At 43.7% G+C, this 26124-nt stretch overlaps 1 protein-coding gene across 2 annotated transcripts in view; it reads left to right on the top strand.

Annotated features, from left to right (window-relative positions):
- VANGL1 (VANGL planar cell polarity protein 1) overlaps window positions 1–11640 on the top strand; it is a 50323-nt gene extending 38683 nt beyond the window's left edge. For both annotated transcript variants that reach the window (XM_060090317.1, XM_060090316.1), the window contains 4 exons: window positions 2003–2136; window positions 3560–3692; window positions 4874–5108; window positions 9103–11640. In XM_060090317.1, the coding sequence (XP_059946300.1) occupies window positions 2003–2136; window positions 3560–3692; window positions 4874–5108; window positions 9103–9363 (763 nt within the window). In that variant the 3' untranslated portion in view covers window positions 9364–11640. The remainder of the gene's footprint in view (window positions 1–2002; window positions 2137–3559; window positions 3693–4873; window positions 5109–9102) is intronic.
- The last annotated feature ends 14484 nt before the right edge of the window (window positions 11641–26124 follow it).

Below are 26124 nucleotides of genomic sequence, written 5' to 3' on the forward strand. Positions count from 1 at the left end.
CACAGGGACGGAGCCGAGGCTGGCCATGCTGAGCCGGGGATCCGCCGGGCAGGGTGTCTGTGGAAGCCAAGAGGACTTCTGCACAAAGATCTATGACACACAGACCTCAACTCGAGGGCCACTTCGCTTCCTCAGGAAGTTGCTCTTACGCCTACGCAAGTCCTAGGTGCTTAGAAGCCCTCCTATGCTCTTCCTCAGCCCGTGTATTCCAGCTGGTGGTCACAGAGCTTCTGTTCCGCATACGCCGCCGGCAAGGAGAAGCTCCTCCCACCGTATCTTTGCATTCCCAGAGCTTGGCTGACATAGGTTCTTAAATACGAGTGGTGAGTGGGTGACTGGAAGACTAAATGACTAGGGCTTTTGAATGTGGATTTGCTCTTAGGAATCTTATACTTCTGGAAGTTGGTCTTCCCAGATTTCCCCAGCCCCGCATGAGTGTGCATATCTAGGTTGATACTAAGCCCCAACTGAATGTGGATCACGGATCGAGGCACTGTGGGGATATGAGTAAGAAAGCATTGCCATGACTCTGCTCTCAAGGAGATGAACTGATTGACTTCTAGATTGTTTTCCGACTCCATGTTAAACTCTGGGGGCACAGCCCCAAGGGGAGCTGAGGACTGGGTTGGCAGAGTGTCAAGCTGATGGGTTAGGGGCTGTCTTGTCTTGGTGTGAAGAACCCTGAGCCGCTCGGAGAGCTGTAGAAGGCAGTGTGGTCATCCAGGAATTGAAGGCAGCCCTATCCTGGTGCCCAGGCTATTGTAAATAATTCTTATACGCTCACCTACTTAGCAGGGAAACAGGAAGAAAAATATAAAGGGCAAGATGTAAATAACTATGTGGAGTTTAGCACACTGGTGGTTGGTGGACATCTAAGAGACCTGGAGAGGTCCGTGCATACGTACACTGTCCTACAGTGGCCACACATCTGGGAGAAGGAACAGATTGGAGTTCCAGCTCTGCTGTTTGGTAGATGTGTCCTGTTTGCAGGTCATAGATTTTTGAGCCTTGGTTTTCTTCCCTTGAATGATTGTGAGGGTCAAATGAGATGAGGTATGTAAAATCCCTGGCTGTGCTATTACAGGTCACTCTTTGAAGGGGTGAGTGTCCTGTATCTGTGTCCAAGAGCATGTTCTTTTGCAACCAATACCGAGTATGGGTGCCCCCTTCACCCACCTGCTACCTCTTCTCTGCTCCTCTGCTGCTCCCAGAGGGGCCAAGCTGGTGACAGGTTAGAGATCGCAGGACACTGGCAAGTGGAGTCCTCTTCACACACCCCTGCGGAGGACTGGAAACAGCAACCCACGGAGCAGGAGGCCTTGTAGACCAAGAAAGAGTGAGGTCCCATCTGAGGCCTCAGGGGGCTCAGGGAAAAGGATCTTGTTTCCTCTGAAAGAGGGAACTCTTGCTGGCCTGGGATGGATGGGATGCAGAGTAGGAATCAGGATTAACTAGTGTTTGCAGCCAGTATTTTTCCAGTGCACTTTGCCCCGTGTGGGTGTTGTTTTGACCTACAGAAAACTGAAAACCCTACATTCCTTCCATCAGCGGCAATGAGGTGTAGGTAGAAACACTGCTCTAGGACCTGACAAACTTGAATCTACACTTTGTTGTTTCACTCAGTAGCTCTGCAGCCATCTGTAAGTCCTTGACCTTTTTGGGGTCCTCAGTTTGCTCTTCTGTAAACTGAGAAAACGAGGAATGTTCTGTGTAGCCTCAGCAAGTCTAAATTAGAAGGTATAACATTCCTTTCTCGCCTATTGGCTAGATGGGATGCGGCTAATGATGTAGCCTGGAAGAAGGCACAGAAGCCACTGAACGATGGGACTTAAGTTTCATCTTTAAATTCTTGTCCTGGAGACGAAAGATGTGGTGAAACCAGGAGCCTTCTATGTGCGGTTACCCTTGGTGATCTGTTATTTTACCTGACTCCAAAAGAGGATTTTTTTTTCACATAAGACCTGCTTGGAAAAACTGCATTAATTTTGCCTTCTTTTCTCAGTATCCAGCGAGCGGCATTGGTGGTTCTGGAAAATTACTATAAAGATTTCACCATCTATAACCCCAACCTCCTAACAGCCTCCAAATTCCGAGCAGCCAAGCACATGGCGGGGCTGAAAGTCTACAACGTAGATGGTATGTGCCTTGAAGTGGTGTCTCTGGTGGGTGCAGGGAGCAGTTGGCCAACCCAGTACTTAGATTAAACTGTATGTTCCATTTGGTTCTACCCCTCTCAGGGTCTGCCTTTATGGTACATTCTCATTTCAGAACAATTTTTCCTTTTTTCTTTTTCTTTTGTCTTGTCTTCCTTTCCTTTTTTTTTTTTTTTTCCTGACAAAGATATTTTTAGAGAAATGTTGATTGATAGTCTGCATATGTGGGAGATTCATTCATTTGAGGATTTTATGAAAACGACATGAAACAGTAGTGATGTGGGTTTCCTGCCTCCTGCTGTGAACATCTTGCATTGAAAGCTCATAGGAAAAGGCTGCTTTTCAAAATTTGGATAAATTACCGAAGATTCAGCTACTCCAATCCATTAAGACTATAATTCAGACCTCTGGTGAGATTCTTACAGGCATTTGTCAGTCCTGGCTGAGAACCAGAGTTGAGTGGGTGGCTGGAGGCCGGAGGCCAGGCTGGGGACATCAGAGCTGTGTTTCGGGCTATCAGATGGTTAAGTGCAAGAAACAGGACACGGTGTCATTTCTTGCCAGGTACCTTGGGTCAGGGCAAGAGCTTTGCAAAGCCTAGAAGAGGATCATATTGTTAACAAGTCGAGTGATTTATAGGCGGTGTCAGTTTTAGTGACAATATCCTTCCCCTTTTTTTGTTTTTGGCTCTATGAGATGTGCACTCGCTTGTGAATCCTGAAGGATTGGTAAATTTCACAAACCTAGTGCAGAATCCCACTAGCAAGCCAGGCCATTAAGTAGATGATGCGTAAGGAAGCATATGATCTGCCTCGTCCTTCTGAAAAGTTAAGGCAGTCCGTGGTCAGGGGAACGAGACCAGGAGTTCTAGGTGTGTATTAATAAACATGACATTTTGCAAGACCCCAAGCCTGGGTATTTTCTGTAAAAGTTGTGGCTACCATGATACTCCAGCACGTGTGTGGTCAATGTCTCCGTGGCCATTGACTCTCTTTTTCCTCTGTCCTGTTCCCCTCATCCCTCTCATTCTCTCCCATTGTCTTGTTGCTGAAATGAATGTTCCAACTGCCCTTATGGCCAAAATGGAACTTTATGTAACAGATGGTAAGTAACATCTTCAGCATAGTCTGTGCTATTTTTGGCCAGCATTTTAATTGTCATCTCCTTGGGAGTTCCATTTCCACTCATCAAGTTGGGGTTTGGGGAGATTTCCTTCTTCTTGTGAGCATTTTGAACGCAGATCAGGGGTCCTGTTCACCCTTCTGGGAAGTTACTTTTGGGATTTGTGTACGTGCTTCACAGGGGATGGGTGGACGGTACTGACAGACTGTGGACTAGTTTTCTGCTCTGTTTCGCAGCCCCAAGGCATTAAAACTGTCCTTCCTCCATCGTCCTTTCCCCCAAAGGCCCCAGTAATAACGCCACTGGTCAGTCCCGGGCAATGATCGCCGCAGCTGCTCGGCGCAGGGACTCAAGCCACAACGAGTTGTATTATGAGGAGGCGGAACATGAACGGCGGGTGAAGAAGCGGAGAGCAAGGTACACTGCCCACCTCCCAAAACTAGCATGCCTGTAACACTTTTCTTTTGAATGGCATACTAACTCTCTTTTTCAAAAATTTATTTTATTGAACTATAGTTGATTTACAATGTTGTGTTCATTTCTACTATACAGCAAAGTGACTCAGTTATACATACATTCTTTTTCATATTCTTTTCCATTTTGGTTTATTACAGTATGTTGAATACAGTTCCCTGTGCTATACAGTAAGACCTTGTTTATCCATCCTATGTATAACAGCTTGCATCTGCTAATCCCAAATTCCCAGTCCTTCCCTCCCCCAACCCCCTCCCCCTTGGCAACCCACAGTCTGTTCTCTGTAAGACTTTTTTTTTAACCAGAATGAAATTTCAGTTTATAAACATGACCTGCTTGGGCCTTTGGAGGGAATCTTGCTCCAGTGTTTCTCAAACTTTAGCATTCAAAAGCATCACCAGGAGGACTTGTTAAAACACAGATCTCAGGTTCCGGGCCCTACCCGCAACGGATACTTAACTTTTCAGTAGGTCTAGAGTGGGGCCCACCCAAGAATTTGCATTTCTTTAAAATTCCCAACTGATGATGAAGCTGCTGGCCCTCAGCCCGCACTTTGAGTGGCCCGCCCTATATCCCCAGGCTCTTGCTGATTTTCAAGATCTGATCACATTAGCCGAAGTGGACAAAGATGGTTTTCATCATGTCTGCTGGGCCCCTTCCTTCTTTTCTCCCAGGGGCTGCTGGTATGGGCGGCTGGATCCGGGGATACAGCTCTGGCTCTCTGTAAGGCTGATTCTGCACCACCAGCCACCTCTCAGTGCAAGCAGAGCCTTTTGTAGCCGGAGTTTGAGGGGCCTTAAAACTCTTTTCATCTAACCCTTGATTGTAAAGATGAAAGGGACTGAACTGAGTCTCCCAAGTAAATTAGTGGCAGAATTGAGAACAGAAGTCATCTCCGACTCCCAGCCTCCTTCCACCTCACCCTGGAGCCCCCATTCCACGTATTATTTTTGCCTTTGCCTTCCTTTCCCCTTCCCTCCTCTCCCAACCATCTGGAGTGACAACTAAGAACTGGAGCCTTGGGTGAGCTGGTGGCAGACTGGGAGGAGTCAGCCCACGTTCAGTGTGACTCTGTTCTGAAGCCCTGCACCACGGTCCTGACTGCTGTGTTTCATCGCCTGCAGGCTGGTGGTTGCAGTGGAGGAGGCCTTCATCCACATCCAGCGTCTCCAGGCTGAGGAGCAGCAGAAAGCCCCAGGGGAGGTGATGGACCCCAGGGAGGCCGCCCAGGCCATCTTCCCCTCCATGGCCCGGGCTCTGCAGAAGTACCTGCGCACCACCCGGCAGCAGCACTACCACAGCATGGAGAGCATCCTGCAGCACCTGGCCTTCTGCATCACCAACAGCATGACCCCAAAGGTGCGACTTGTCACCGAGCTTGGAAAGTCCCATTTTAGGGTATTACCAGGAATGATAAAATCAAAGGCTTCTCTAAAGCACCAACTAATAAGAATGAATGATTCTCACTTATTTTATGTTGTTTTGGTACAGTCGTTTTTAAAATGTGCCTTTGAAGGCCTCTAGATTCAAGCAGAGGAAAGACTTTCACTTAGAGACAGTCCAGGTAGTAGTTCAGGTTACTCTGCGGATTCTGGGGCCAAGTTGACTCACTTTAACCTGGCACCTCCACCAACTAGTGGGGAACCTTGGGCCAAGAGCCTAATGGCTCTGTGCCTCAGTTTGCTAGTCTGTAAGTTGGGGATAATACTAATATCTACCTCATTGGGTTGTCATGAGAACTAAGAGAGTCCATTCATGTGAAGTGCTTAAAACAGTGTCTGTCATCATATAAGGACCAAATAAATAGCCATTATTATCAACAATAGAAAATGTGCCATCACTTTGGTGTTTTGGCTCTTAGGGGGTTAGTTTTACTGAATGCTCTTTTGGATTATGACATGAGCACACTTTTGGGGCTGTTACAAGAAACAACCATGCATCTAATAGAGGGTTGTGGCCAAGGAGGCAAAGTAGAGGAAGGGTTCAGCAAAGGACCTCTCTTCAAACAGAAGTGGGTTCAAATCCCGGCTCCAGGGGCTTCCCTGGTGGCGCAGTGGTTAAGAGTCCACCTGCCGATGCAGGGGACACGGGTTCGTGCCCTGGTCCGGGAAGATCCCACATGCCGCGGAGCGGCTGGGCCCGTGAGCCATGGCCACTGAGCCTGCACGTCCGGAGCCTGTGCTCCGCAACGGGAGAGGCCACAACAGTGAGAGGCCCGCGTACCGCAAAAAAAAAAAAAATCCCGGCTCCACCACCTGATTGGTTTGTGACTTTGCCTAAGTTACTCTTCACTTGTTTCCTCTTTTGTAAAATGGGGATAATAATAGTATCTACCTGATAGGATTGTTGTATGAGAATTATATTAAATGTGGCAGCATGACATGTAAATCATGTGGTAGAAAGTAAGTGAGCTTGCATCCAGTACACATGTAACACTTGGTAGTGATATTAGTAGTATAAGGACCTGTGTTCATACATTGCCTTGTAATTACAACTGCTGGTTGCATTGTCACTAACCAGTAACGATCCTTAGGAAAGCAATATGGAAATATTCAGTAAGAAGCCATAACGTTTCCCATATTCTTTGACTCACTAATCCCTCTCCTAGAAAAAGTACTCAGCACAGTCAGCTATACTCATGAATATATAGGCACGTGATTTTTGCAAAATAATCTGTATTAACTCCAAGTTGGAAATAACTTAAAAATAGAACAGTGGCTTACATATTACAGTATTTCACCTGTTAAAACATGGAAGAGTCTTTGTTAGAATATTAAGTTACAAAAAACAGAATGCAGAAAGCTTTGAACACTGTGGTTGCAAGTGAGTACAATATGTCTGCATGTGCAAAGTGATAGCTCATACCACATAGAATGGAAGTGGTGGTTTTCCTTTTTTCAAGGTTTTTTTCTTTTTTTAAAGTTTCCTGGTTGCTTTCTTTTTCATTTAAAAAAAGTATACTTTTCTGAATTAAAACTAATAATCTTTGTATAAAAATCTAAACGTTAAAGAAAAGTATAATGTACAAAGCGAAGTTTTCATTCCCCTAGCCCAGACAGTTCTTACTGATATAAAGAGTAGGGGTATGTTCTTTCAGGTGTTTGTGTGTGTGTGTGTTTAAAGCAGAAATGGTTTAAAAAAAAAAAAAAAACAGAAATGGGATCTCATACCATATAGGTAAAGTTTGGAAACTTGCTTTTTTCACTTAAAGCTGTCTTTTGGCTATATTTCCATGTCAGTACTTCCCAATCTCCGTCATACAGATCTGACTCATTCCCTGTAATAGCTGCATCTTATTCCACTGAATACCATGGTTTGTTTAATGGATTGCCTACTGATGCACATTTGGATTAAGATCTTTCATTAGTGTAAACCAGGGGTTGGTGGTTTTTGTTAATCGAGTTTTATTGGGACACAGCTACACCCTTTTGTTTACAGATTGTCTACGGCTGCTTTCTCTCTACTACAGCAGAGTTGAGTAGTTGTGACAGTGTGTGCCTTTGCAACACCAAAAATATTTACATTTAAAGAAAAGTTTGCCAATCCCTGGTCTAAACAGTGTTGCAGTGAATACCTCTTTTTTACATATGTGTTTGTGCATTTATGCAAGTATTTCTGAAGGATAAATTTCTAGTAGAGGAACAGCTGGATCAAAGGTACAGATCCTGCCAAATTGTCCTTCTAAGGGGTGTTACTGTTTTACACTTTTGCCTTTAGGATATGAGACCGTTTATTTCCCCCTTACCCTTGCCAGCATTGGATGTCATCATTCTTTTTGATCATTGCCCATCTAAGAGGAGGGAAATATATTTTCATTATTTGAAGTCATATTTCTTTAACTATTAATGTGATAGAACATCTTTTCATGTCTTAATTTTCTATTCTTTTATGAATTGTCTTATTAATTTCATTTATCTAACTGTTGAGCTGTTTCTTTTCCTTATGATTCATAAGAGTTGTGTTTTTTGTTCTTTTTTTGGCCGTGCCTCATGGCTTGCAGGGTCTTAATTCCCCGACTAGGGATTGAACCTGGGCCCCAGCAGTGAAAGTGCTGAGTCCTAACCATTGGGCCTCCAGGAAATTCCCACATAGGAGTTATTTTTATATGAGTGTGTGTTGTGGTAGAGGCACAACTCTCCCTTCTGCCTTAGAATATATGCTTATAGATCAGAAATAATGTACCTGGCAGCAGCAGTGAGGTGTGGTTGGAAAAGGATACCACTTAGAAACCATCTGTGACCTGTGTTTAGGACCAGAATGTTTTATCCTAATATTTTCTATCTGGATCCCTGGTTCGTTCTTTCTTCTTCTTTCTCAAAGCTAAATTGATGCATTTATTGATGTAACACACATGCTGTTGAGCCCCCCAGCATATGCCAGGCACGTGGAAAATCCAAATTGAAAAAATAGTTCCTGCCTTCCAGGAGAGTATAGTTTAGTGTAGGCCTCAGATAAGCAAGTTGGCAGTAATTGTTCAGAAAGTAAAATGTCACACGGGAGTCATGCCATGATTAGAGGCCCTTAAAGGAGGACATGTTCGCCTGTCTGAGAGGTTCAGGGAGTAGTGTGAGAAGATTTAAAGGGCCAGGAGGAGTTTGCTGAAGGACGACATCCAGCAGCAGGAACAGCACATGTCGAGGGGAATGTCGAGGAACCCACGGAGCTCAGCCCTACTAGAGCCGAGAGAGAGGGAGGTGGACGTGGGGCCCGGCCATCCCCCGGACTTGCCACGCACACACTCCATCCACCATAAAACAACCTTGCATCGTGAGATGGTTAGAGTCAACCACTTCGTCCTCACAGCAGCTCTGTGCATTAGCCCTGTCATCTCCTCTACCCACAGAGAGGTTAAACGGCTCACCCAGAGGCACACAGCAGTAAGGGCAGAGCATGCGTTTTTGTGTGTGCAGGTATATCCCTGTATTTCTTCTGCTCACATTCCCAGAGTGCTTCTCCGTGCCTGGCACTTGCCCCGAGGAGCTCTTGGGATGGGAGGAGGCCAACCTATGAACAGGTACAAGCCATGGCCTGGGCCGTGGGACCCAGGCCCTTAGAGGCGGCTGGTGCCTCAGCCACGGCTTCTGGGCAGACGTGGGTACCAGCCACCCTGCCTCCCTCGCCTCTGTGCTTACCACTGTTGGCACCCTCTGGTTGGAGAGTGAGAAAGTAGGGGAGCCTTCCCTCCCCAGCAAGGACTCCGTGGGGCAGGCCTGATGGAATTGGGTGTGATCTACGGGGCCATCCTGGTTTGTTGGGAGGACATGTTTTCCCAGGAGTGAGAGCAGGCAGCCCCCAGCAGCACCGCCTGGAGCGGGTGCTCCCTCCCTAACAGCATCTCCACTTGTCATTGCAGGCCTTCCTCGAGCGGTACCTCAGCACGGGTCCCACGCTGCAGTACGACCGGGAGCGCTGGCTCGCCATGCAGTGGCGGCTCGTCAGTGATGAGGCCGTGACCAGCGGGCTGCGGGATGGACTTGTTTTTGTCCTCAAATGCTTGGACTTCAGCCTCGTAGTCAATGTGAAGAAAATTCCATTCATCATGCTGTCGGAAGAGTTCATAGACCCCAAGTCTCACAGATTTGTCCTTCGCTTACAGTCTGAGACGTCAGTTTAAAAGTTCTATATTTGTGGCTTTATTAAAAAAAAAAGAATATATAGAGAGATATATATGTATACCAGAGGGGCATCTTTGTTTTTATTATTCTTCATTGCTGACTGAACTGGCAGATGAGAGACCAGGGTCCTTTGACCATCTGCACTTTATTTGGAAGGAAGCAGAAGATGTCCGTCCTGGAAAAAAGTGACTGATGACATCTGACTTGGGGATGGGACGTCTCAAGAAGCCGTTCCCTGGCGCTTCTGTGACAGCTGCAAACCAAAGCGGAGCTGGAGGTTCTTGGGAACCTCGCCTTACGACTCGTCCCTGCCTTTCGTCCAGCACCCAGCCCTGCCCTGGCTTCTGGCCATCCCACTCGTGGGCCTCTGGGGACACGTCTTTGTCCTGTTTCAGGGAACCAGACAGGACATGTCCACACGTGTTTGTAAACATCCGGCGCCACGGGCTGTTCACGAAACGCCTGCCTTCATCTTTGTTCTCTGTTGCCTTAGGTTCTGCAGAGAAAGATCGCAGTGACAAACGTGCACTGTCAGTTTACAGCTCTTAATGATTTTATTTTTTTCCCCAAAGAGAGAATCTGCCTGCCCCGGTTTTGACCTGCTTGCCTACCAGCTTGAGCAGGTAGCCCTTTCCCAACCCAGTGATGGCCTACCTGACCCCACTGCATCCCTCCCTCACCCCCCCAAAACACACCACACCCTACCTGGCTCGCAGCCCCGGCCAGGGAGCCCAGCTTTCAGAGCCGCCCAGGACCTGGCTCTTCACGTGTGCCCTCGGGCTCCATGCACGGCCTCAGGTCCGCCCCACGGATTGTTTGTTTACGTAGGGAAGGGTGAAGTACCCCCCAGGTAGGTCCCAGGGAGGGCATGCCAGCTAGGATGTCCCTTTCAGGCTGCGGCAGGAGCCCCTCCCCCCACTGCTCCACACCCACCAGGGGGAGACCCACGCTGTGACTCAGGGACTGGCAAGTTCAGCTCGGAGCCTCCATTTCCCGGGAGATACGTCCTCACAGCTCCATAGCAAGCTGTCCTGCCAAGGGACAGCTGCGGCGTCCAGCCCCTGACTTCTGACCACCGTCACTGTGTGCTCATCACCTCCGCCCCTTACTACCTGGGCAGGGGCTCCTTTAGGCCCTGGTGCTAAATCACTTGTAGTTGGCAGTAAAGTGAGGAGAGGGAATGGGCAAGCTGCAGCATTTGGGGAAAGGAAAGTAGGGAGCCGAGCTTGTGATCCAGAATGAGCCCGGCCTGGTCTGTTTCTTAGATGGTTTCAGTGGGCTTGCCTGGGCCCGGGCCCAGGGGAGCAGCCGGGCCGGACGAGTGGAGGCGCCAATGGACAGAGCCCTGCAGCGGGCTTCAGTTCCTCCATCTGCCTTCCTGTATCCACGGCAAACCTTTGCAAAGTGTTCACTCTCGCTTTTCCCCAGTGTTTAGGGTAACCAGTCACCTTGCTATAGCCATGGATGACACTGTCAAATGCTCTTTGCGTATGTGTTCGCATGTACCCTTTCTGGTTTATGCATTCCACAAGTGGTGCAGTGTTTGTTATTACTGTCTTAAACCAAAATTGGCTTTCGATACTTGTCACACACCTATACCTGAAAAAGTAAACAGCGTTCTTGAATCCACAGCCTTCAGGTCAACAAGAAGATGTGTTGGAAAAGCAGGAAGGAGAAACCATGGTGTGGAGCCAAGACATACTATTTAACTACATGGTTTCCGTTTATGAAAAACACATACCATGTAACCATGGTGCTTTTGTTCTTCTTAGTTTTGCCTTTAGGTCCCTTCAAGCTGGACATTCCTTTTGATAATGTCTTTCTCAGGAATATATTTTGGGAGACTGGGCAAGGGATGGTGAATGTATAAGAGACTTTGGCTGCATAAAGGTTATACTGTCCCAGACTAAATGTATCAGAGGCTGCTGCATCAGAAACCCAGCAATAGAAGTGCCATACATGTATATTCATATGGGTAACAATGACACTATCCATCAACATTCTAAAAAACTGTGCTTACAACCCTGTCCTCAATTACCAGTCCAGAAGGGGTTAAGTTGGATTCATGGCTTTGGTGCCTGCCGTCCCAGCAGGGTGAAGAAAGGTTTAAATTAAGGAATTTCTTTCCTCTCTCTCCCAGTCTTTGCATAGGAGAATGTCAGACTTTGTGAAATTATTGTTTCTGTTTTAAATTGAATATTGATTTTTTTACACTGACTTTGTATTGAGTCCTTTTCCAAAGAACAACGTAATAAAATGCAGGATCTTTGTATCAAGCCTTTGCACTTGCAAACTCTTAATAGCTTGAGTTACTGGTGCAGTGGGAACAATGTAAATGGCATTTTTTTTTAAATGTAAGTTTTCAGAAAAGCTGTATCATACAATTGAACACAGTCCTTTTCAGTTCTTGCAGTCAATAAGCTCTTCTTTTGGAAAGGAGTAAACTGTGCCCTGGGCTAGTAGAATTAGAAGATAAGTTCACATTAGAGGATACAAGATTTTGTTTGCCTGAAATCTTTATAGATTTTCTATAACTTTCAACCTGTTATTAAAATGTGAACGTTAAACAGTAAGGGGTAGAAAAACTTAATGAGGAGTATATGTCTGAGGTCGTTCTCTTCCCTGGTGATGTTGTAACCAGTAGATAGTTTCTGTTCTTAAGTGTGTGCTTTTGAAGATAATGACATTTTTAATCGTCCATGAACTAAACGTTGAAGTCTGCATTCTTAGAGCTGGAAGGGGTTTTAAGGTTTGGTGATTGATCCATCCTTTGCATTATCAGTTAAGTTAAAACGTGTAATAGTTTTGAGAAAGTTTTTAAAGTAGGCCCTAGAGAAAATGCTTGACCATTTTTTGCCCAGCTGTCATCATCTCCCTTCCTTCCTCTCTGTCCTCTGTCTATGCACAGGACAAATTCTGTACAGCCAATGGATAGAGGAAAGTGGCCGTAGTGTGTGTGTGTGTGTGTGTTGTGCTGTGGCTCATTGCCAGAGCTCGGGCCTCCTTTGCAGTGGGGAGACTGTGGCTGTTCGGATGTGTGTTGGGTGGGCATGAGATGCTCCGCTGTCTTCACCATAGTTGGTGGTAGTCGAATACTCTCTTTCTTGTGTCTCCTGGTCGCTTTGGTGTGCATGTATATAGATAAGGCTGTAGCCCTGTGGGAAGCCACGAGCCTGTTAGGCTGACAGAAACTGATGACCCTGCCCCTCCTTACTTTCTCCCAGGAGAGTGAGAGTAGCAGCTGCCCAGTGAAATCAGCAAAATCAAGTCCTTGGTTTACTCTCATCTGTGTGAACCCTGCTGTGGAAGGCTCCCTACACTGGGACACATTATTTGTTTGTGGGTGTGTGTTTCTATATATGTGAGCATTTCTCTGAGTGTAATTACCAGATGGACGGCATGTTTATGTTAGCCATCTGAACATCTGTGTTAATCTGTAACAGATGGGTACACAAATAACTTGTGGATGTGTTTATATAGATGAGTGTGTGAAAGTACATGTGTTTCTACATATGCGCTGTGTTTCAGAGATATCCTAACAGCACCCATCTTCTGGGAGGTTACTCTAAAGCCAGATACTTCTCCCTCCCCTCCTTTACTCCTTCCCCTAGGTTACACTGGCTTCTCCCCAGGAGTAAATGGCTTTAGCACAGCAGTGTCTTCTGGAGAGCCTGCTGTCCTGTAGGCAAGTCCATTAGACTTTCTTGCCTCAGGACTTTATGACCTGAAAACAGCAAGAAACAAAGAAAGAAAAGTCAAGCTCCATGATAATGACTGCTCCAACTTCACTACCCCGGAAGCCTTACCATAGATTTCTCAATATAACTTAAAAATTGAGCTTCATTTAAAAAAAAATATTGATTACTAAAAGCATCACAGAAATGGTGCCATAATATTCAAATAGTCCAGCAGACACCCTGCAATTGTAAAGCGATGTAAGTATTTCTGGGTAGTGTTTGTGCTTTGTGAGTCTTGTTTTACAAAAAATAAATCACTACTGTGAATTTACTGCTATGTAACCTTGTGGTCATAAGCCATTATAAATAAAATATGAGTTATTCTTAAGCCCATAGCACAGTTTTTAAATGGTATTCAGTGCAGTAGTGAATAAGGTACCTTAGACACTATGTTGAAATCTACATATTGAGCTTTAACCAAATAGATGCCCAGAAAATTAGATTTGGGGTCACATTTTTGACAAAATATATTTTGGTCAAAGAAGGAAGAGAAGGGTAATATGTATCTATCAGGTATCGTATGTTAGGCGTTGTCTTAAAATGTGAATTCCTTTAAGGTAGGTGTTAATCTGAATTTTACAGGTAAGAAGAGGGATGATCAGAGAGGGAGGAACTTGCTTAAAATCTCATGGCTAATAAATTTCAAATCTAATGTTTGATTCCAGTCCCTCGGTCACTGTACCTTGAAGTATTACCTAAATAATTTGGCATTTTCTGGATGTGGAGGAGAGACCTGAGGATACTTAACCTTGAATCAAAACCTGGGATTGGGGGTTCGTTGGAGGTGGAATCACATCTGTTCTTTGACCTCGGGTTTGCACCAGAGCTGTGGCTCCAGGGAAAGCTGCTCCACCGAGCTGGCAGATTTCTCAGGAATTTTGATGGAAAGAACTTGAGAATCCTCCTTCCCTTAGGAGAACCAGCCCTGCTAGCGCTGCACCTGCTGGGGGACTCAGGTGCTATTGTTGTGGCAGCCACCCTTGGCTTCTGCCCCTCTCCCCCTCCACTCCCACCCTGCTGGCTTGGGCAGGTGTGCACCTTGGGGAGGTGTGCAGGGGCTGACCTGGCCTCCTTCTGATCTGAGGAGGCCTCTTCCTGGTGCTTTGTCAACATTATGCCCCAACAGCTTCCACTGGTTGGGGTGGGAGAGGGACTGCCTGCAGCCCAGCCTAGGGAGGTTTGGGACTGGAGCCCCTGGCCTCCATCCTTGACTTCATGTTCTCAGCAAGCACTTTGCATCCCACTATTTTCCCCACATTTGCCCTCTAGAGTTTTAATCACTAGGCATAAAACAGGACTCTGAGCACACTGTTTCTCTCTATTCCAAAGTCTTGAGGTTTTGGTTTAGTTGTGCATAAACTACCTTCTCTCCTGCTGTTTGCTTTCAGTAGAGGATAGGAAAGGAAAGATGACACACCTCTCAGCATTGCTGCTTATTAGGAACGAGTAGGACACATTTTCAGAGGGTAAATAGGGAACGTATAACTACTGAATAAAATTAGATTTTAGTACTCTGTGTCCCTTTTACCAGGCCTGTCCCATTTCTACTTAGATAACCCAATTTGTTTTGATTCACCTGTAACATAAATCTCTTCAATGGGTTGTTTTAGTCTCCCCAACACAACAACAGATTTCTGACACCTGAAGCAGCACAGTGAAATGTTACTCCCAATATGGCGCCAGGAATCTACAACTGATATGTCTCTCAGCTTGAAAACATCAGTGTTTTGTCCTTGTTTTAGTGGCATAAAAACACTCTTAAGCCTTGGGGACAAATGTGACCAATTCCCAGGCTTTTCTCTTGAGTGTCTTTGGCACTTCTTTTGGCACTGAAATAATACTTGGATAAAAATATTTGAATGTGCAGTGTCTGGTTTTGTATTTGCTTGTATTTATCTGAGCTTTCCCTTGTGCACATGAGCTTTCATTCTGAAGGAGGTCATCCTTTAGGAGTTTTTAAACCCCCAAAAGCCCTCACCTTGGGAAAACTTCATGTCTGAGGCCAGAGACTCTTGCTCAGGGAATTAGTAGTAGGACCCGGGCATCTGATCTGCGGGTGTCAAGTCTAGTTCAATTCATGTTGTAGGGAATTTAAACAGTTATACACCATCACCATTCCAGGGGCCAGGTGGAGAGAGGTGGCAGTTGCTTTCCATTTGCCAGCGCCCCTCAGTTACAGAAATAATGGAATATTCACTTAGTGTTGATCATCATTCTAAAAAAAAATCCAAACTTTTTGCTGATAAGTCCTTATTTTTATAATGGATTCACAGTAGCCTTTAACTAAATAGCAAAGTCCTCTGGGACTCCTAAATTATGACATGTTTAACAAAATTTGATTTCCAAGCAGTTGTTTATGACAACTATTGCATAGAGTGCAGGACACCAGCCAGGATGAGGGCAGTGGTGGATACTGGCTCACTGGGGTGGTGAATTAACTCATGTTGTGATGACCACTTCCTCAACAAAGATGCTTGGGAGAAGACCAGAGAGGCTGGGGCCAGGTCTTACTCAAGGGAAGTTTATTTGACCATCACTTTTGTGTTGAAAGGACTTTACATTTCTGGATTTAGAATCCAGTATCAACCCAGCAACTTCAGTGACAAAACCATCTGTCTATCTGATGGGGCCATAACTGTTTGTGCAAAGATGTGGCCAGGGGTCTTTTTCATTCTCCCTTATTAGTTAATACTGCACTTTGTAACCAGAAGGGAAGTTTTGCTGGTTAGCAAAATGCACAATCACTAGATATGTATGACAAAGTCTGAGTGTGACTTCCTGCACAAACTAGGTGGTGGGCTCTATTGAGACATTGCAAACATGTGAATGAATGAATTACACTACCAGCAACCATCTGCCCAAGTACATTTACGTATATTCATAAGATGTATGCAGTGAAACCTCTTTTCATTGTAACATCAGTAACAATGTTAGAGTCTATGAGGGGCATAGTGTACCTGGCATCCAAGTTATTTTGTTCTCTTTTGAGTCCCCCATTCCAATTAATTGTAAAACATTTTACATGTTACATTTTTTATACTGTAAAACTCGGAAAATAAAATGAAATCCCAAATTACATTTTGTTCCTTTTTTTTCATGTGATTACTTCAATCTAAAAAGTTTTATTTTATTTATTTTTTTATTGAGGTATAGTTGATGTACAATGTTGTGTTAGTTTCAGGTATACAGCAAAGTGATTCAGTTATACATGTATATATTTTTTTCAGGTTATTTTCCCTTATATGTTAGTACATAATACTGAGTATAGTGCCCTGTGCTATACAGTAGGTCCTTGTTGGCTATCTATATATTTCATATATAGTAGTGTATATATGTTAATCCCAAACTCCTGATTTATCCCTCCCCCCTTCCCCTTTGGTAATCATAAGTGTTTTCTACTTTTTAAGGAACATTTTCACTCTTGAATAATTTTGATACCCTCTTAAATATAACCTGTCAAGTTTCTCTGAAAACCAAGATAATTGTAATGATAGATTGAACAGGAAAGTGGAATTGCCATTGTAAGAAAAACTACAGGTTGCAATCATTTTATGGTCAAGAGAATGTTTTAAATGAATAGATTACTGAAAATTAAATTCTTAGGCTTTAAAACTTGGAGGTGAAACAGGGCTTCTGAGTAAATCAGCAAGTGAAAAAAGATCTTTGAGTCAAGTAAGGAGGGAAGAAAATGTCAGACCCTGGAACTGTGAGGAGGGTGAATGAATGTTGGATTGTTTTTGCAAATGGCTTGCTAATTAAATTTAAATTATTGACTTATTTTCGATAGGTCTCTTTAAAGGGAACTTGATTATTTGACAAAGAAATATTGGAGCTTGCCTTCTGCTACTCTCAGCTATCCTTACTGAATGCTGGTAGCACACAGTCAGATTCTTACCTGTTGCATGGATAAAGATCAGAGAAAGTAATTGATTTGATGATATTCATTGTATAGATTATTGACAAACTCTATTTCTCTGGGCCAAGATGGGCACAATTTACACCTGCACAAGCAAAACCTACTAGAGAAAAGATTAAAAGTGTATGCAAACATAAACCAAAGACTTCTCTTTTTCATTCATTACCCATAATACAGATATAGAATTTTGGAAGAGGTTCGAGAATGTCAGATGATAAACTGAGATTATGGAAGTGGAGTGAGGGGTATCAGGATGGCATCAGCTACAGCCACTGCCTGCTTGCCCGGTGCCAGAGACGAGACCCACCAGTAGTAGTGTGGGAATGGGCAGTATCTCTGCACAAGAGAGACTTGGTAATTCCCTATTGGTGTCATGCAGCATCTTCTAGTTATGCAGGCTGATGCTGACGTGGAAAATCAAAACTGTATTTGCCTTCTGGATGTGTTCTCTATTTTTACATCTGAACGTGTTTCTGCAGTTCTGAGAATTCATAATGTCTCAGACAAAATGATGATGCATATGTAGAACAGACACGGGGGCTTTAAACATGTTTCCTTGCTCAACTCTCCCATCTTACCCACTCAGTTTTGCCTTCTGTGATCCACATGTGGTAACGAGGTTTATGGGTCCATTGACTGAATATTGGAATGAGTGAATGAATGAATGAGAACGTGGCAGCACACTCAATGCTAAAACTACTGGGTGTTACCTAATCATCTGTGACTAGGGTGATCATTAAGAATACTGGTCATCACTGCTCCAAAGAGTTCTGATCAATGAAATACCAGGTTAATTTGAAAAAGGTCCTTAATTCACCTTGCAACCATTTGGGTCTGCAGGTGCATTAAAATAAATGCATGGACACTTAGGTGGCTGTGGTCATTCCATGCCCAGAGAATGGGGCCTGGGACCTCTGCTATCATCCCCATGCTGCTTTGCTTCCCATCATGATGGCTATATTGCTGGGGGATTTTGCTAACCTGAGGAAAGAGAACATCCCCCATTGGAAACCTTCTTATTGAGCCAAGGAGATAGTCTTCCTATTTCTTCAGCAATTGGCTATCCTCAGCAAACCTGAACAGATGACACTGTGTTGCCAAAAACTTCTTGGGATAAGATAGACTTTCGAGTATCAATAGCACATTTTAATGGTGCTAATAGTTGTTAAATTAGCTTTACATTGGGGCTTAGAGAATATTTAGTCAAACAAGTTTAAGTACCAAGATCACTGAGGCTGGTTCAAGATGGCAGAGTAGAAGGATGTGCTCTCACTCTCTTGCAAGAACACCAGAATCACAACTAACTGCTGAACAATCATCGACAGGAAGACACTGGAACTCACCAAAATGATACCCCACATCCAAAGACAAAGGAGAAGCCACAGTGAGATGGTATGAGGGGTGCAATCACAATATAATCAAATCCCATAACTGCTGGGTGGGTGACTCACAACCTGGAGGACACTTATACCACAGAAGTCCACCCACTGGAGTGAAGGTTCGGAGCCCCACGTCAGTCTTCCCAATCTGGGGGTCTGGCAATGGGAGGAGGAATTCCTAGAGAATTAGACTTTGAAAGCTAGTGGGATTTGTTTGCAGGACTTTGACAGGACTGGGGGAAACAGACACTCCACTCTTGGAGAGCACACACAAAGTAGTGTGCACATCAGAACCCAGGGGGAAAGAGCAGTGACCCCATAGGAGACTAAACCAGACCTACGTGCTATTGTTGGAGGGTCTCCTGCAGAAGTGGGGGGTGGCTGTGTCTCACTGTGAGGTCAAGGACACTGGCAGCAGAAGTTCTGGGAAGTACTCCTTGGCATGAGCCCTCCCAGAGTACGCCATTAGCCTCACCAAAGAGCCAGGTAGGCTCCAGTGCTGGGTCGCCTCAGGGCAAACAACCAACAGGGAGGGAACCCAGCCCCACCCATCAGCAGACAAGCAGATTAAAGTTTTACTGAGCTCTGCCCACCAAAGCAACAGCCAGCACTACCCACCACCAGTCCCTCCCATCAGGAAACTTGCACAAGCCTCTTAGATAACCTTATCCGCCAGAGGGCACACAGCAGAAGCAAGAAGAACTACAATACTGCAGCCAGTGAAACGAAAACCACATTCACAGAAAGACAGACAAAATGAAAAGGCAGACAACTATGTACCAGATGAAGGAACAAGATAAAACCCCAGAAAAACAACTAAATGAAGTGGAGATAGGCAATCTTCCAGAAAAAAAATTCAGAATGATGATAGTGAAGATGATCCAGGACCTCGGAAAAAGAATGGAGGCAAAGATTGAGAAGATGCAAGAAATGTTTAACAAAGATCTAGAAGAATTAAAGAACAAACAAACAGAGATGAACAACACAATAACTGAAATGAAAACTACACCAGAAGGAATCAATAGCAGAATATCTGACGCAGAAGAAAGGATAAGTGACCTGGAAGACAGAATGGTGGGATTCACTGCTGTGGAACACAATAAAGAAAAAAGAATGAAAAGAAATGAAGACAGCCTAAGAGACCTCTGGGACAACATTAAACACAACAACATTCACATTATACAGGTCCCAGAAGGAGAAGAGAGAGAGAAAGCACCCGAGAAAATATTTGAAGAGACTATAGTCGAAAACTTCCCTAACATGGGAAAGGAAATAGTCACCCAAGTCCAGGAAGTGCAGACTCCTATACAGGATAAACCCAAGGAGAAACACGCTGAGACACATAGTAATCAAATTGGCAAAAATTAAAGACAAAGACAAATTATTGAAAGCAGCAACAGAAAAACAACAAATAACATACAAGGGAACTCCCATAAGGTTAACAGCTGATTTCTCAGCAGAAACGCTACAAGCCAGAAGGGAGTGGCATGAAATACTTAAAGTGATGAAAGGGAAGAACCTACAACCAAGATTACTCTATCCAGCAAGGATCTCATTCAGATTCGATGGAGAAATCAAAAGCTTTACAGACAAGCAAAAGCTAAGAGAATTCAGCACCACCAAACCAGCTCTACAACAAATGCTAAAGGAACTTCTCTAAGTGGGAAACACAAGAGAAGAAAAGGACCTACAAAAACAAACCCAAAACAATTTAGAAAATGGTCATAGGAACATACATATCGATAATTACCTTAAATGTGAATGGATTAAATGCTCCAACCAAAAGACACAGGCTTGCTGAATGGATACAAAAACAAGACTCATATATATGCTGTCTACAAGAGACCCACTTCAGACCTAAGGACACATTCAGAAAGAAAGTGAGGGGATGGAAAAAGATATTCCATGTAAATGGAATCAAAAGAAAGCTGGAGTAGCAATACTCATATCAGATAAAATAGACTTTAAAATAAAGACTATTACAAGAGACAAAGAAGGACACTACATAATGATCAAGGGATCAATCCAAGAAGAAGATATAACAATTATAAATATATATGCACCCCACATAGGAGCACCTCAATACATAAGGCAAATGCTAACATGTATAAAAGAAGGAATCAACAGTAACACAATAATAGTGGGGGACTTTAACACCTCACTTACACCAATAGACAGATCATTCAGACAGAAAATTAATAAGGAAACACAGGCTTTAAATGACACAATAGACCAGATAGATTTGATTGATATTTATAGGACATTCCATCCAAAAACTGCAGATTACACTTTCTTCGAAGTGCGCATGGAACATTCTCCAGGATAGATCACATCTTGGGTCACAAATCAAGCTTCAGTAAATTTAAGAAAATTGAAATCATATCAAGCATCTTTTCTGACCACAACGCTATGAGCTTAGAAATCAATTACAGGGAAAAAATATAAAAAACACAAACACATGGAGGCTAAACAATACATTACTAAATAACCAAGAGATCACTGAAGAAATCAAAGAGGAAATCAAAAAATACCTAGAGGCAAATGACAATGAAAACACGACAATCCAAAACCTATGGGATGCAGCAAAAGCAGTTCTAAGAGGGAAGTTTAGAGCTATACAAGCCTACCTCAAGAAACAAGAAAAATCTCAAATAAACAATCTAACCTTACACCTAAAGGAACTAGAGGAAGAAAAACAAATAAACCCAAAGTTAACAGAATGAAAGAAATCATAAAGTTCAGAGCACAGATAAATGAAATAGAAACAAAGAAAACAATAGCAAAGATCAATAAAACTAAAAGCTGGTTCTTTGAGAAGATAAACAAAATTGATAAACCATTAGCCAGACACATCAAGAAAAAGAGGGAGAGGACTCAAATCAATAAAATTAGAAATGAAAAAGGAGAAGTTACAACGGACACTGCAGAAATACAAAGCATCCTAAGAGACTACCACAAGCAACTCTATGCCAATAAACTGGACAACCTGGAAAAAATGGACAAATTCTTAGAAAGGTATAAACCTCCAAGACTGAACCAGGAAGAAATAGAAAATATGAACAGACCAATCACAAGTAATGAAATTGAAACTGTGATTAAACGTCTTCCAACAAACAAAAGTCCAAGACCAGATGGCTTCACAGGTGAATTCTATCAACATTTAGAGAAGAGCTAGCACCCATCCTTCTCAAACTCTTCCAAAAAATTGCAGAGGAAGGAACACTCCCAAACACGTTCTATGAGGCCACCATCACCCTGATAGCAAAAGCAGACAAAGATACTACAAAAAAAGAAAATTAAAGACCAATATCACTGATGAATTTAGATGCAAAAATCCTCAACAGAATAGTAGCAAACAGAATCCAACAACACATTAAAAGGATCAGACACCACGATCAAGTGGGATTTATCCCAGGGATGCAAGCATTCTTCAATATATGCAAATCAATCAATGTGATACACCATATTAACAAACGGAAGAATAAAAACCATATGATCATCTCAATAGATGCAGAAAAAGCTTTTGACAAAATTCAGCACCTATTTATGATAAAAACTCTCCAGAAAGTGGACATAGAGGGAACCTACTTCAACATAATAAAGGCCATATACAACAAACTAACAGCAAACATCATTCTAAATGGTGAAAAACTGAAAGCATTTCCTCTAAGATCAGGAAGAAGACAAGGATGTCCACTCTCACCACTATTATTCAACATAGTTTTGGAAGTCCTAGCCACGGCAATCAGAGAAGGAAAAGAAATAAAAGGAATACAAATTGGAAAAGAAGAAGTAAAACTGTCACTGCTTGCAGATGACATGATACTATACATAGAGAATCCCAAAGATGCCACCAGAAAACTACTAGAGCTAATTAATGAATGTGGTAAAGTTGCAGGATACAAAATTAATGCACAAAAATCTCTTGCATTCCTATACACTAATGATGAAAAATCTGAAAGAGAAATTAAGGAAACACTCCCATTTTCCATTGCAACAAAAAGAATAAAATACCTAGGAATAAACCTTCCTAGGGAGACAAAAGACCTGTATGCAGAAAACTATAAGACACTGTTGAGGGCCTCCCTGGTGGCGCAAGTGGTTGAGAGTCCGCCTGCCGATGCAGGGGATACGGGTTCGTGCCCCGGTCTGGGAGGATCCCATGTGCCGCGGAGCGGCTGGGCCCGTGAGCCATGGCCGCTGAGCCTGCGCGTCCGGAGCCTGCGCGTCCGGAGCCTGTGCTCCGCAACGGGGGAGGCCACAACAGTGAGAGGCCCGCATACCGCAAAAAAAAAAAAAAAAAAAAAAAAAAAAAAAAAAAAAAAAAAAAGACACTGTTGAAAGAAGTTAAAGATGATACCAACAGATGGAGAGATATACCATGTTCTTGGACTGGAAGAATCAATATTGTGAAAATGACTATACTACCCAAAGCAATCTACAGATTCAGTGCAATCCCTATCAAATTACCAATGGCATTTTTTTACAGAACTAGAACAAAAAATCTTAAAATTTGTATGGAGACAACAAAAGACCCCAAATTGCCAAAGCAGTCTTGAGGGAAAAAAAATAGAGCTGGAGGAATCATACTCCCTGACTTCAGACAATACTACAAAGCTACAGTAATCAAGACAATATGGTACTGGCACAAAAACAGAAATATAGATCAATGGAATAGGATAGAAAGCCCAGAGATAAACCCAAGCACCTATGGTCAACTAATCTATGACAAAGAAGGCAAGGATATACAACAGAGAAAAGACAGTCTCTTCAATAAGTGGTGCTGGGAAAACTGGACAGCTACATGTAAAAGAATGAAATTAGAACACTCCCTAACACCATACACAAAAATAAACTCAAAATGGATTCGAGACCTAAATGTAAGACTGGACACTATAAAACTCTTAGGGGAAAACATAGGAAGAACACTGTTTGAGATAAATCACAACAAGATCTTTTTTGATCCACCTCCTAGAGTAATGGAAATAAAAACAAAAATAAACAAATGGGACCTAATGAAACTTAAAAGCTTTTGCAAAACAAAGGAAACTACAAACAAGATGAAAAGACAACCCTCAGAATGGGGGAAGATATTTGCAAATGAATCAACAGACAAAGGATTAATCTCCAAAATATAGAAGCAGCTCATGCAGCTCATTATTAAAAAAAACAAGCAACCCAATTAAAAAAATGGGCAGAAGACCTAAATAGACATTTCTCCAAAGAGGACATACAGATGGCCAAGAAGCACATGAAAAGCTGCTCAACATCACTAATTATTAGAGAAATGCAAAATCAAAACTACAATGAGATATCACCTCACACCAGTTAGAATGGGCATCATCAGAAAATCTACAAACAATAAATGCTGGAGAGGGTGTGGAGAAAAGGGAATCCTCTTGCACTGTTGGTGGGAATGTAAATTGATACAGCCACTATGGAGAACAGTATGGAGGTCCCTTAAAGAACTAAAAGTAGAATTACCATATGACCCAGCAGTCCCACTACTGGGCATATACCCAGAGAAAACCATAATTCAAGAAGACACATGTACCCCAATGTTCATTGCAGCACTATTTACAATAGCCAGGTCATGGAAGCGACCTAAATGCCCATCGACAGACAAATGGATAAAGAAGATGTGGTACATATATACAATGGAATATTACTCAGCCACAAAAAGGAATGAAACTGGGTCATTTGTAGAGACGTGGATGAACTAGAGACTGTCATACAGAGTGAAGTAAGTCAGAAAGAGAAAAACAAATATCGCATATAAACACATATATATGGAATCTAGAAAAATGGTACAGATGAACCGGTTTGCAGGGCAGAAATTGAGACACAGATGTAGAGAACAAACCTATGGACACCAAGTGGGGGAAGTGGTAGGGGGTAGGGTGGGGGGTTGTGATGAATTGGGAGATTGGGATTGACATGTATACACTGATGTATATAAAATGGATGACTAATAAGAACCTGCTGTATAAAAAAAAATTTAAAAAAAAAAAGATTAAGTACCAATCTGGGTTTAGACACTGAGGATAGAACAGAATCAGCCAAAGTCTTTTCCCTAAGGTTGCTTTCAGACTAATGGCCGGGGGGTGGGGGTGGGGAGACACACACTTAATAGTACAATACATTGCAGGTTCTATAAGAGGCCTCCACGGGGCGCAGCGAGGCCTCAGCAGAGGAGGTGGTCCATTTGCCTGGGGCGTGACTGGAAGTGTCACAGAGTGTATCTCTATAGGAGTTTGCCAGGCAGGCACAGATGGGGAAGGACAGGCTTTCCAGTAGATGGAACAGCATGAGCCAAGGCTTGGAGGTGTTAAACAGCCAGGCAGCTTAGCCAAGTTCAGGTTCTAAGAGTAGAGGGGCAAAGGGGCAGTTGGTTGGGAGGTGTCATGAGACATGAGGATGGTAAGGTAGACGAGAGACACTTCACATAGACCGCCGGTGTCCTGTAAAGGAAATCAGTTTTTACCCCATGACAAAGCTGGTCCTGACCCCTTAGCTCGCTGGCAGTGGTACTCACCCCACTTCTGCTTAAATAACAACTGGGTGCTATAATCCAGATGAGGCATTTGGACGCCATCATTCCAAGATGGCGGTCCACATTTGCAGCATGGATCACCCCAGCTAGGCCAGTGCTCTTCTCATCCCTGAGCCCAGATATCCCCAGCATCAACAGTACTCAGACTTCGCTTTCCTCTTGTGGAGGAGAGACTCTTCAAGGACTTCTAGTTTTACAAGCCCTACTTCATTGTTCCTCCCCAGCCTCATGCCCCACGGTCTAGACTCTACGTTTGGCCGTCAGAAGACTGTCCATTCATTACTTGCTCTTTGGCCTCATAATCTTTAAAAACAACAACAACAACAAATCTTAAGCACCTATTGGGAATAGAGAACCACTGAAGAATTTTAAGCATGTGTGTGACATGATCAGTTTTTCATTTTCAAAAGATCGTTTGATTGCAGTGTGCAGGGCTGGAGATGGAAGTACAGTCAGAAACTTGTGGTCACACAGCTGAGAGATTGTAAAGCCTCAATTACACAGTAAGAGCAAGTGAAGAAAAGAGGACTGGACTTGCTCCCTATTGGATGCGAAAGTGGGAGACAACAACATGGCTCTAAGGTTTCTGGCTGGGACATTGTCAGAGGGGGATGCCTCCTCCCCACTCCTCTGCTTCTGTGAAGGACTTTCCCCAAAATATTGCTGGCCTTTTGTCCAGTCCTTGTTCCCGTCCTGAGATGGAGGAAGTTACCTGGTTAATAGGCGGTAGCCATTTCTCCATGTTTCTTAGAGTGAAGTGCTTAGGGTGCAGTTAGTGTGAGGGATCCACTCCTTTTCTCCTGCCTCTCCATCCTTGAGCGCTGAGAGCACTGGTCCTCTCTGCACACCTGGATGACCTGCACTTGAAGGTTGGAAACTGGCAAGCCCATTCTCCTAATCTCTAGTCTCCAAATTACTGCTTCTCTGTAATCAGGGTGATATTTTGGACTGCTGACTTTTGGAGCTAATTTCTCAGTTGGTTCAGATCTCAGTCAGGAAAAGAGAGCTATCAATACAGTTTAAGGGCAGTCCCCCCTTAAAGCCCCAAAGCTGTGTTGGTCTAAGGTGCCTATGGGACATCCAAGTGATGCTGTCCAGGGGAGATGGCTGGAGAGAGGGGCTTGGAACTCAGGAGAGGCCTGGCTAGAGACAGAGAGAGTTGGAAGCCGTAGGCT

This window comes from Mesoplodon densirostris, chromosome 2 (assembly GCF_025265405.1).
Source record: "Mesoplodon densirostris isolate mMesDen1 chromosome 2, mMesDen1 primary haplotype, whole genome shotgun sequence".
NCBI lineage: Eukaryota > Metazoa > Chordata > Mammalia > Artiodactyla > Ziphiidae > Mesoplodon > Mesoplodon densirostris.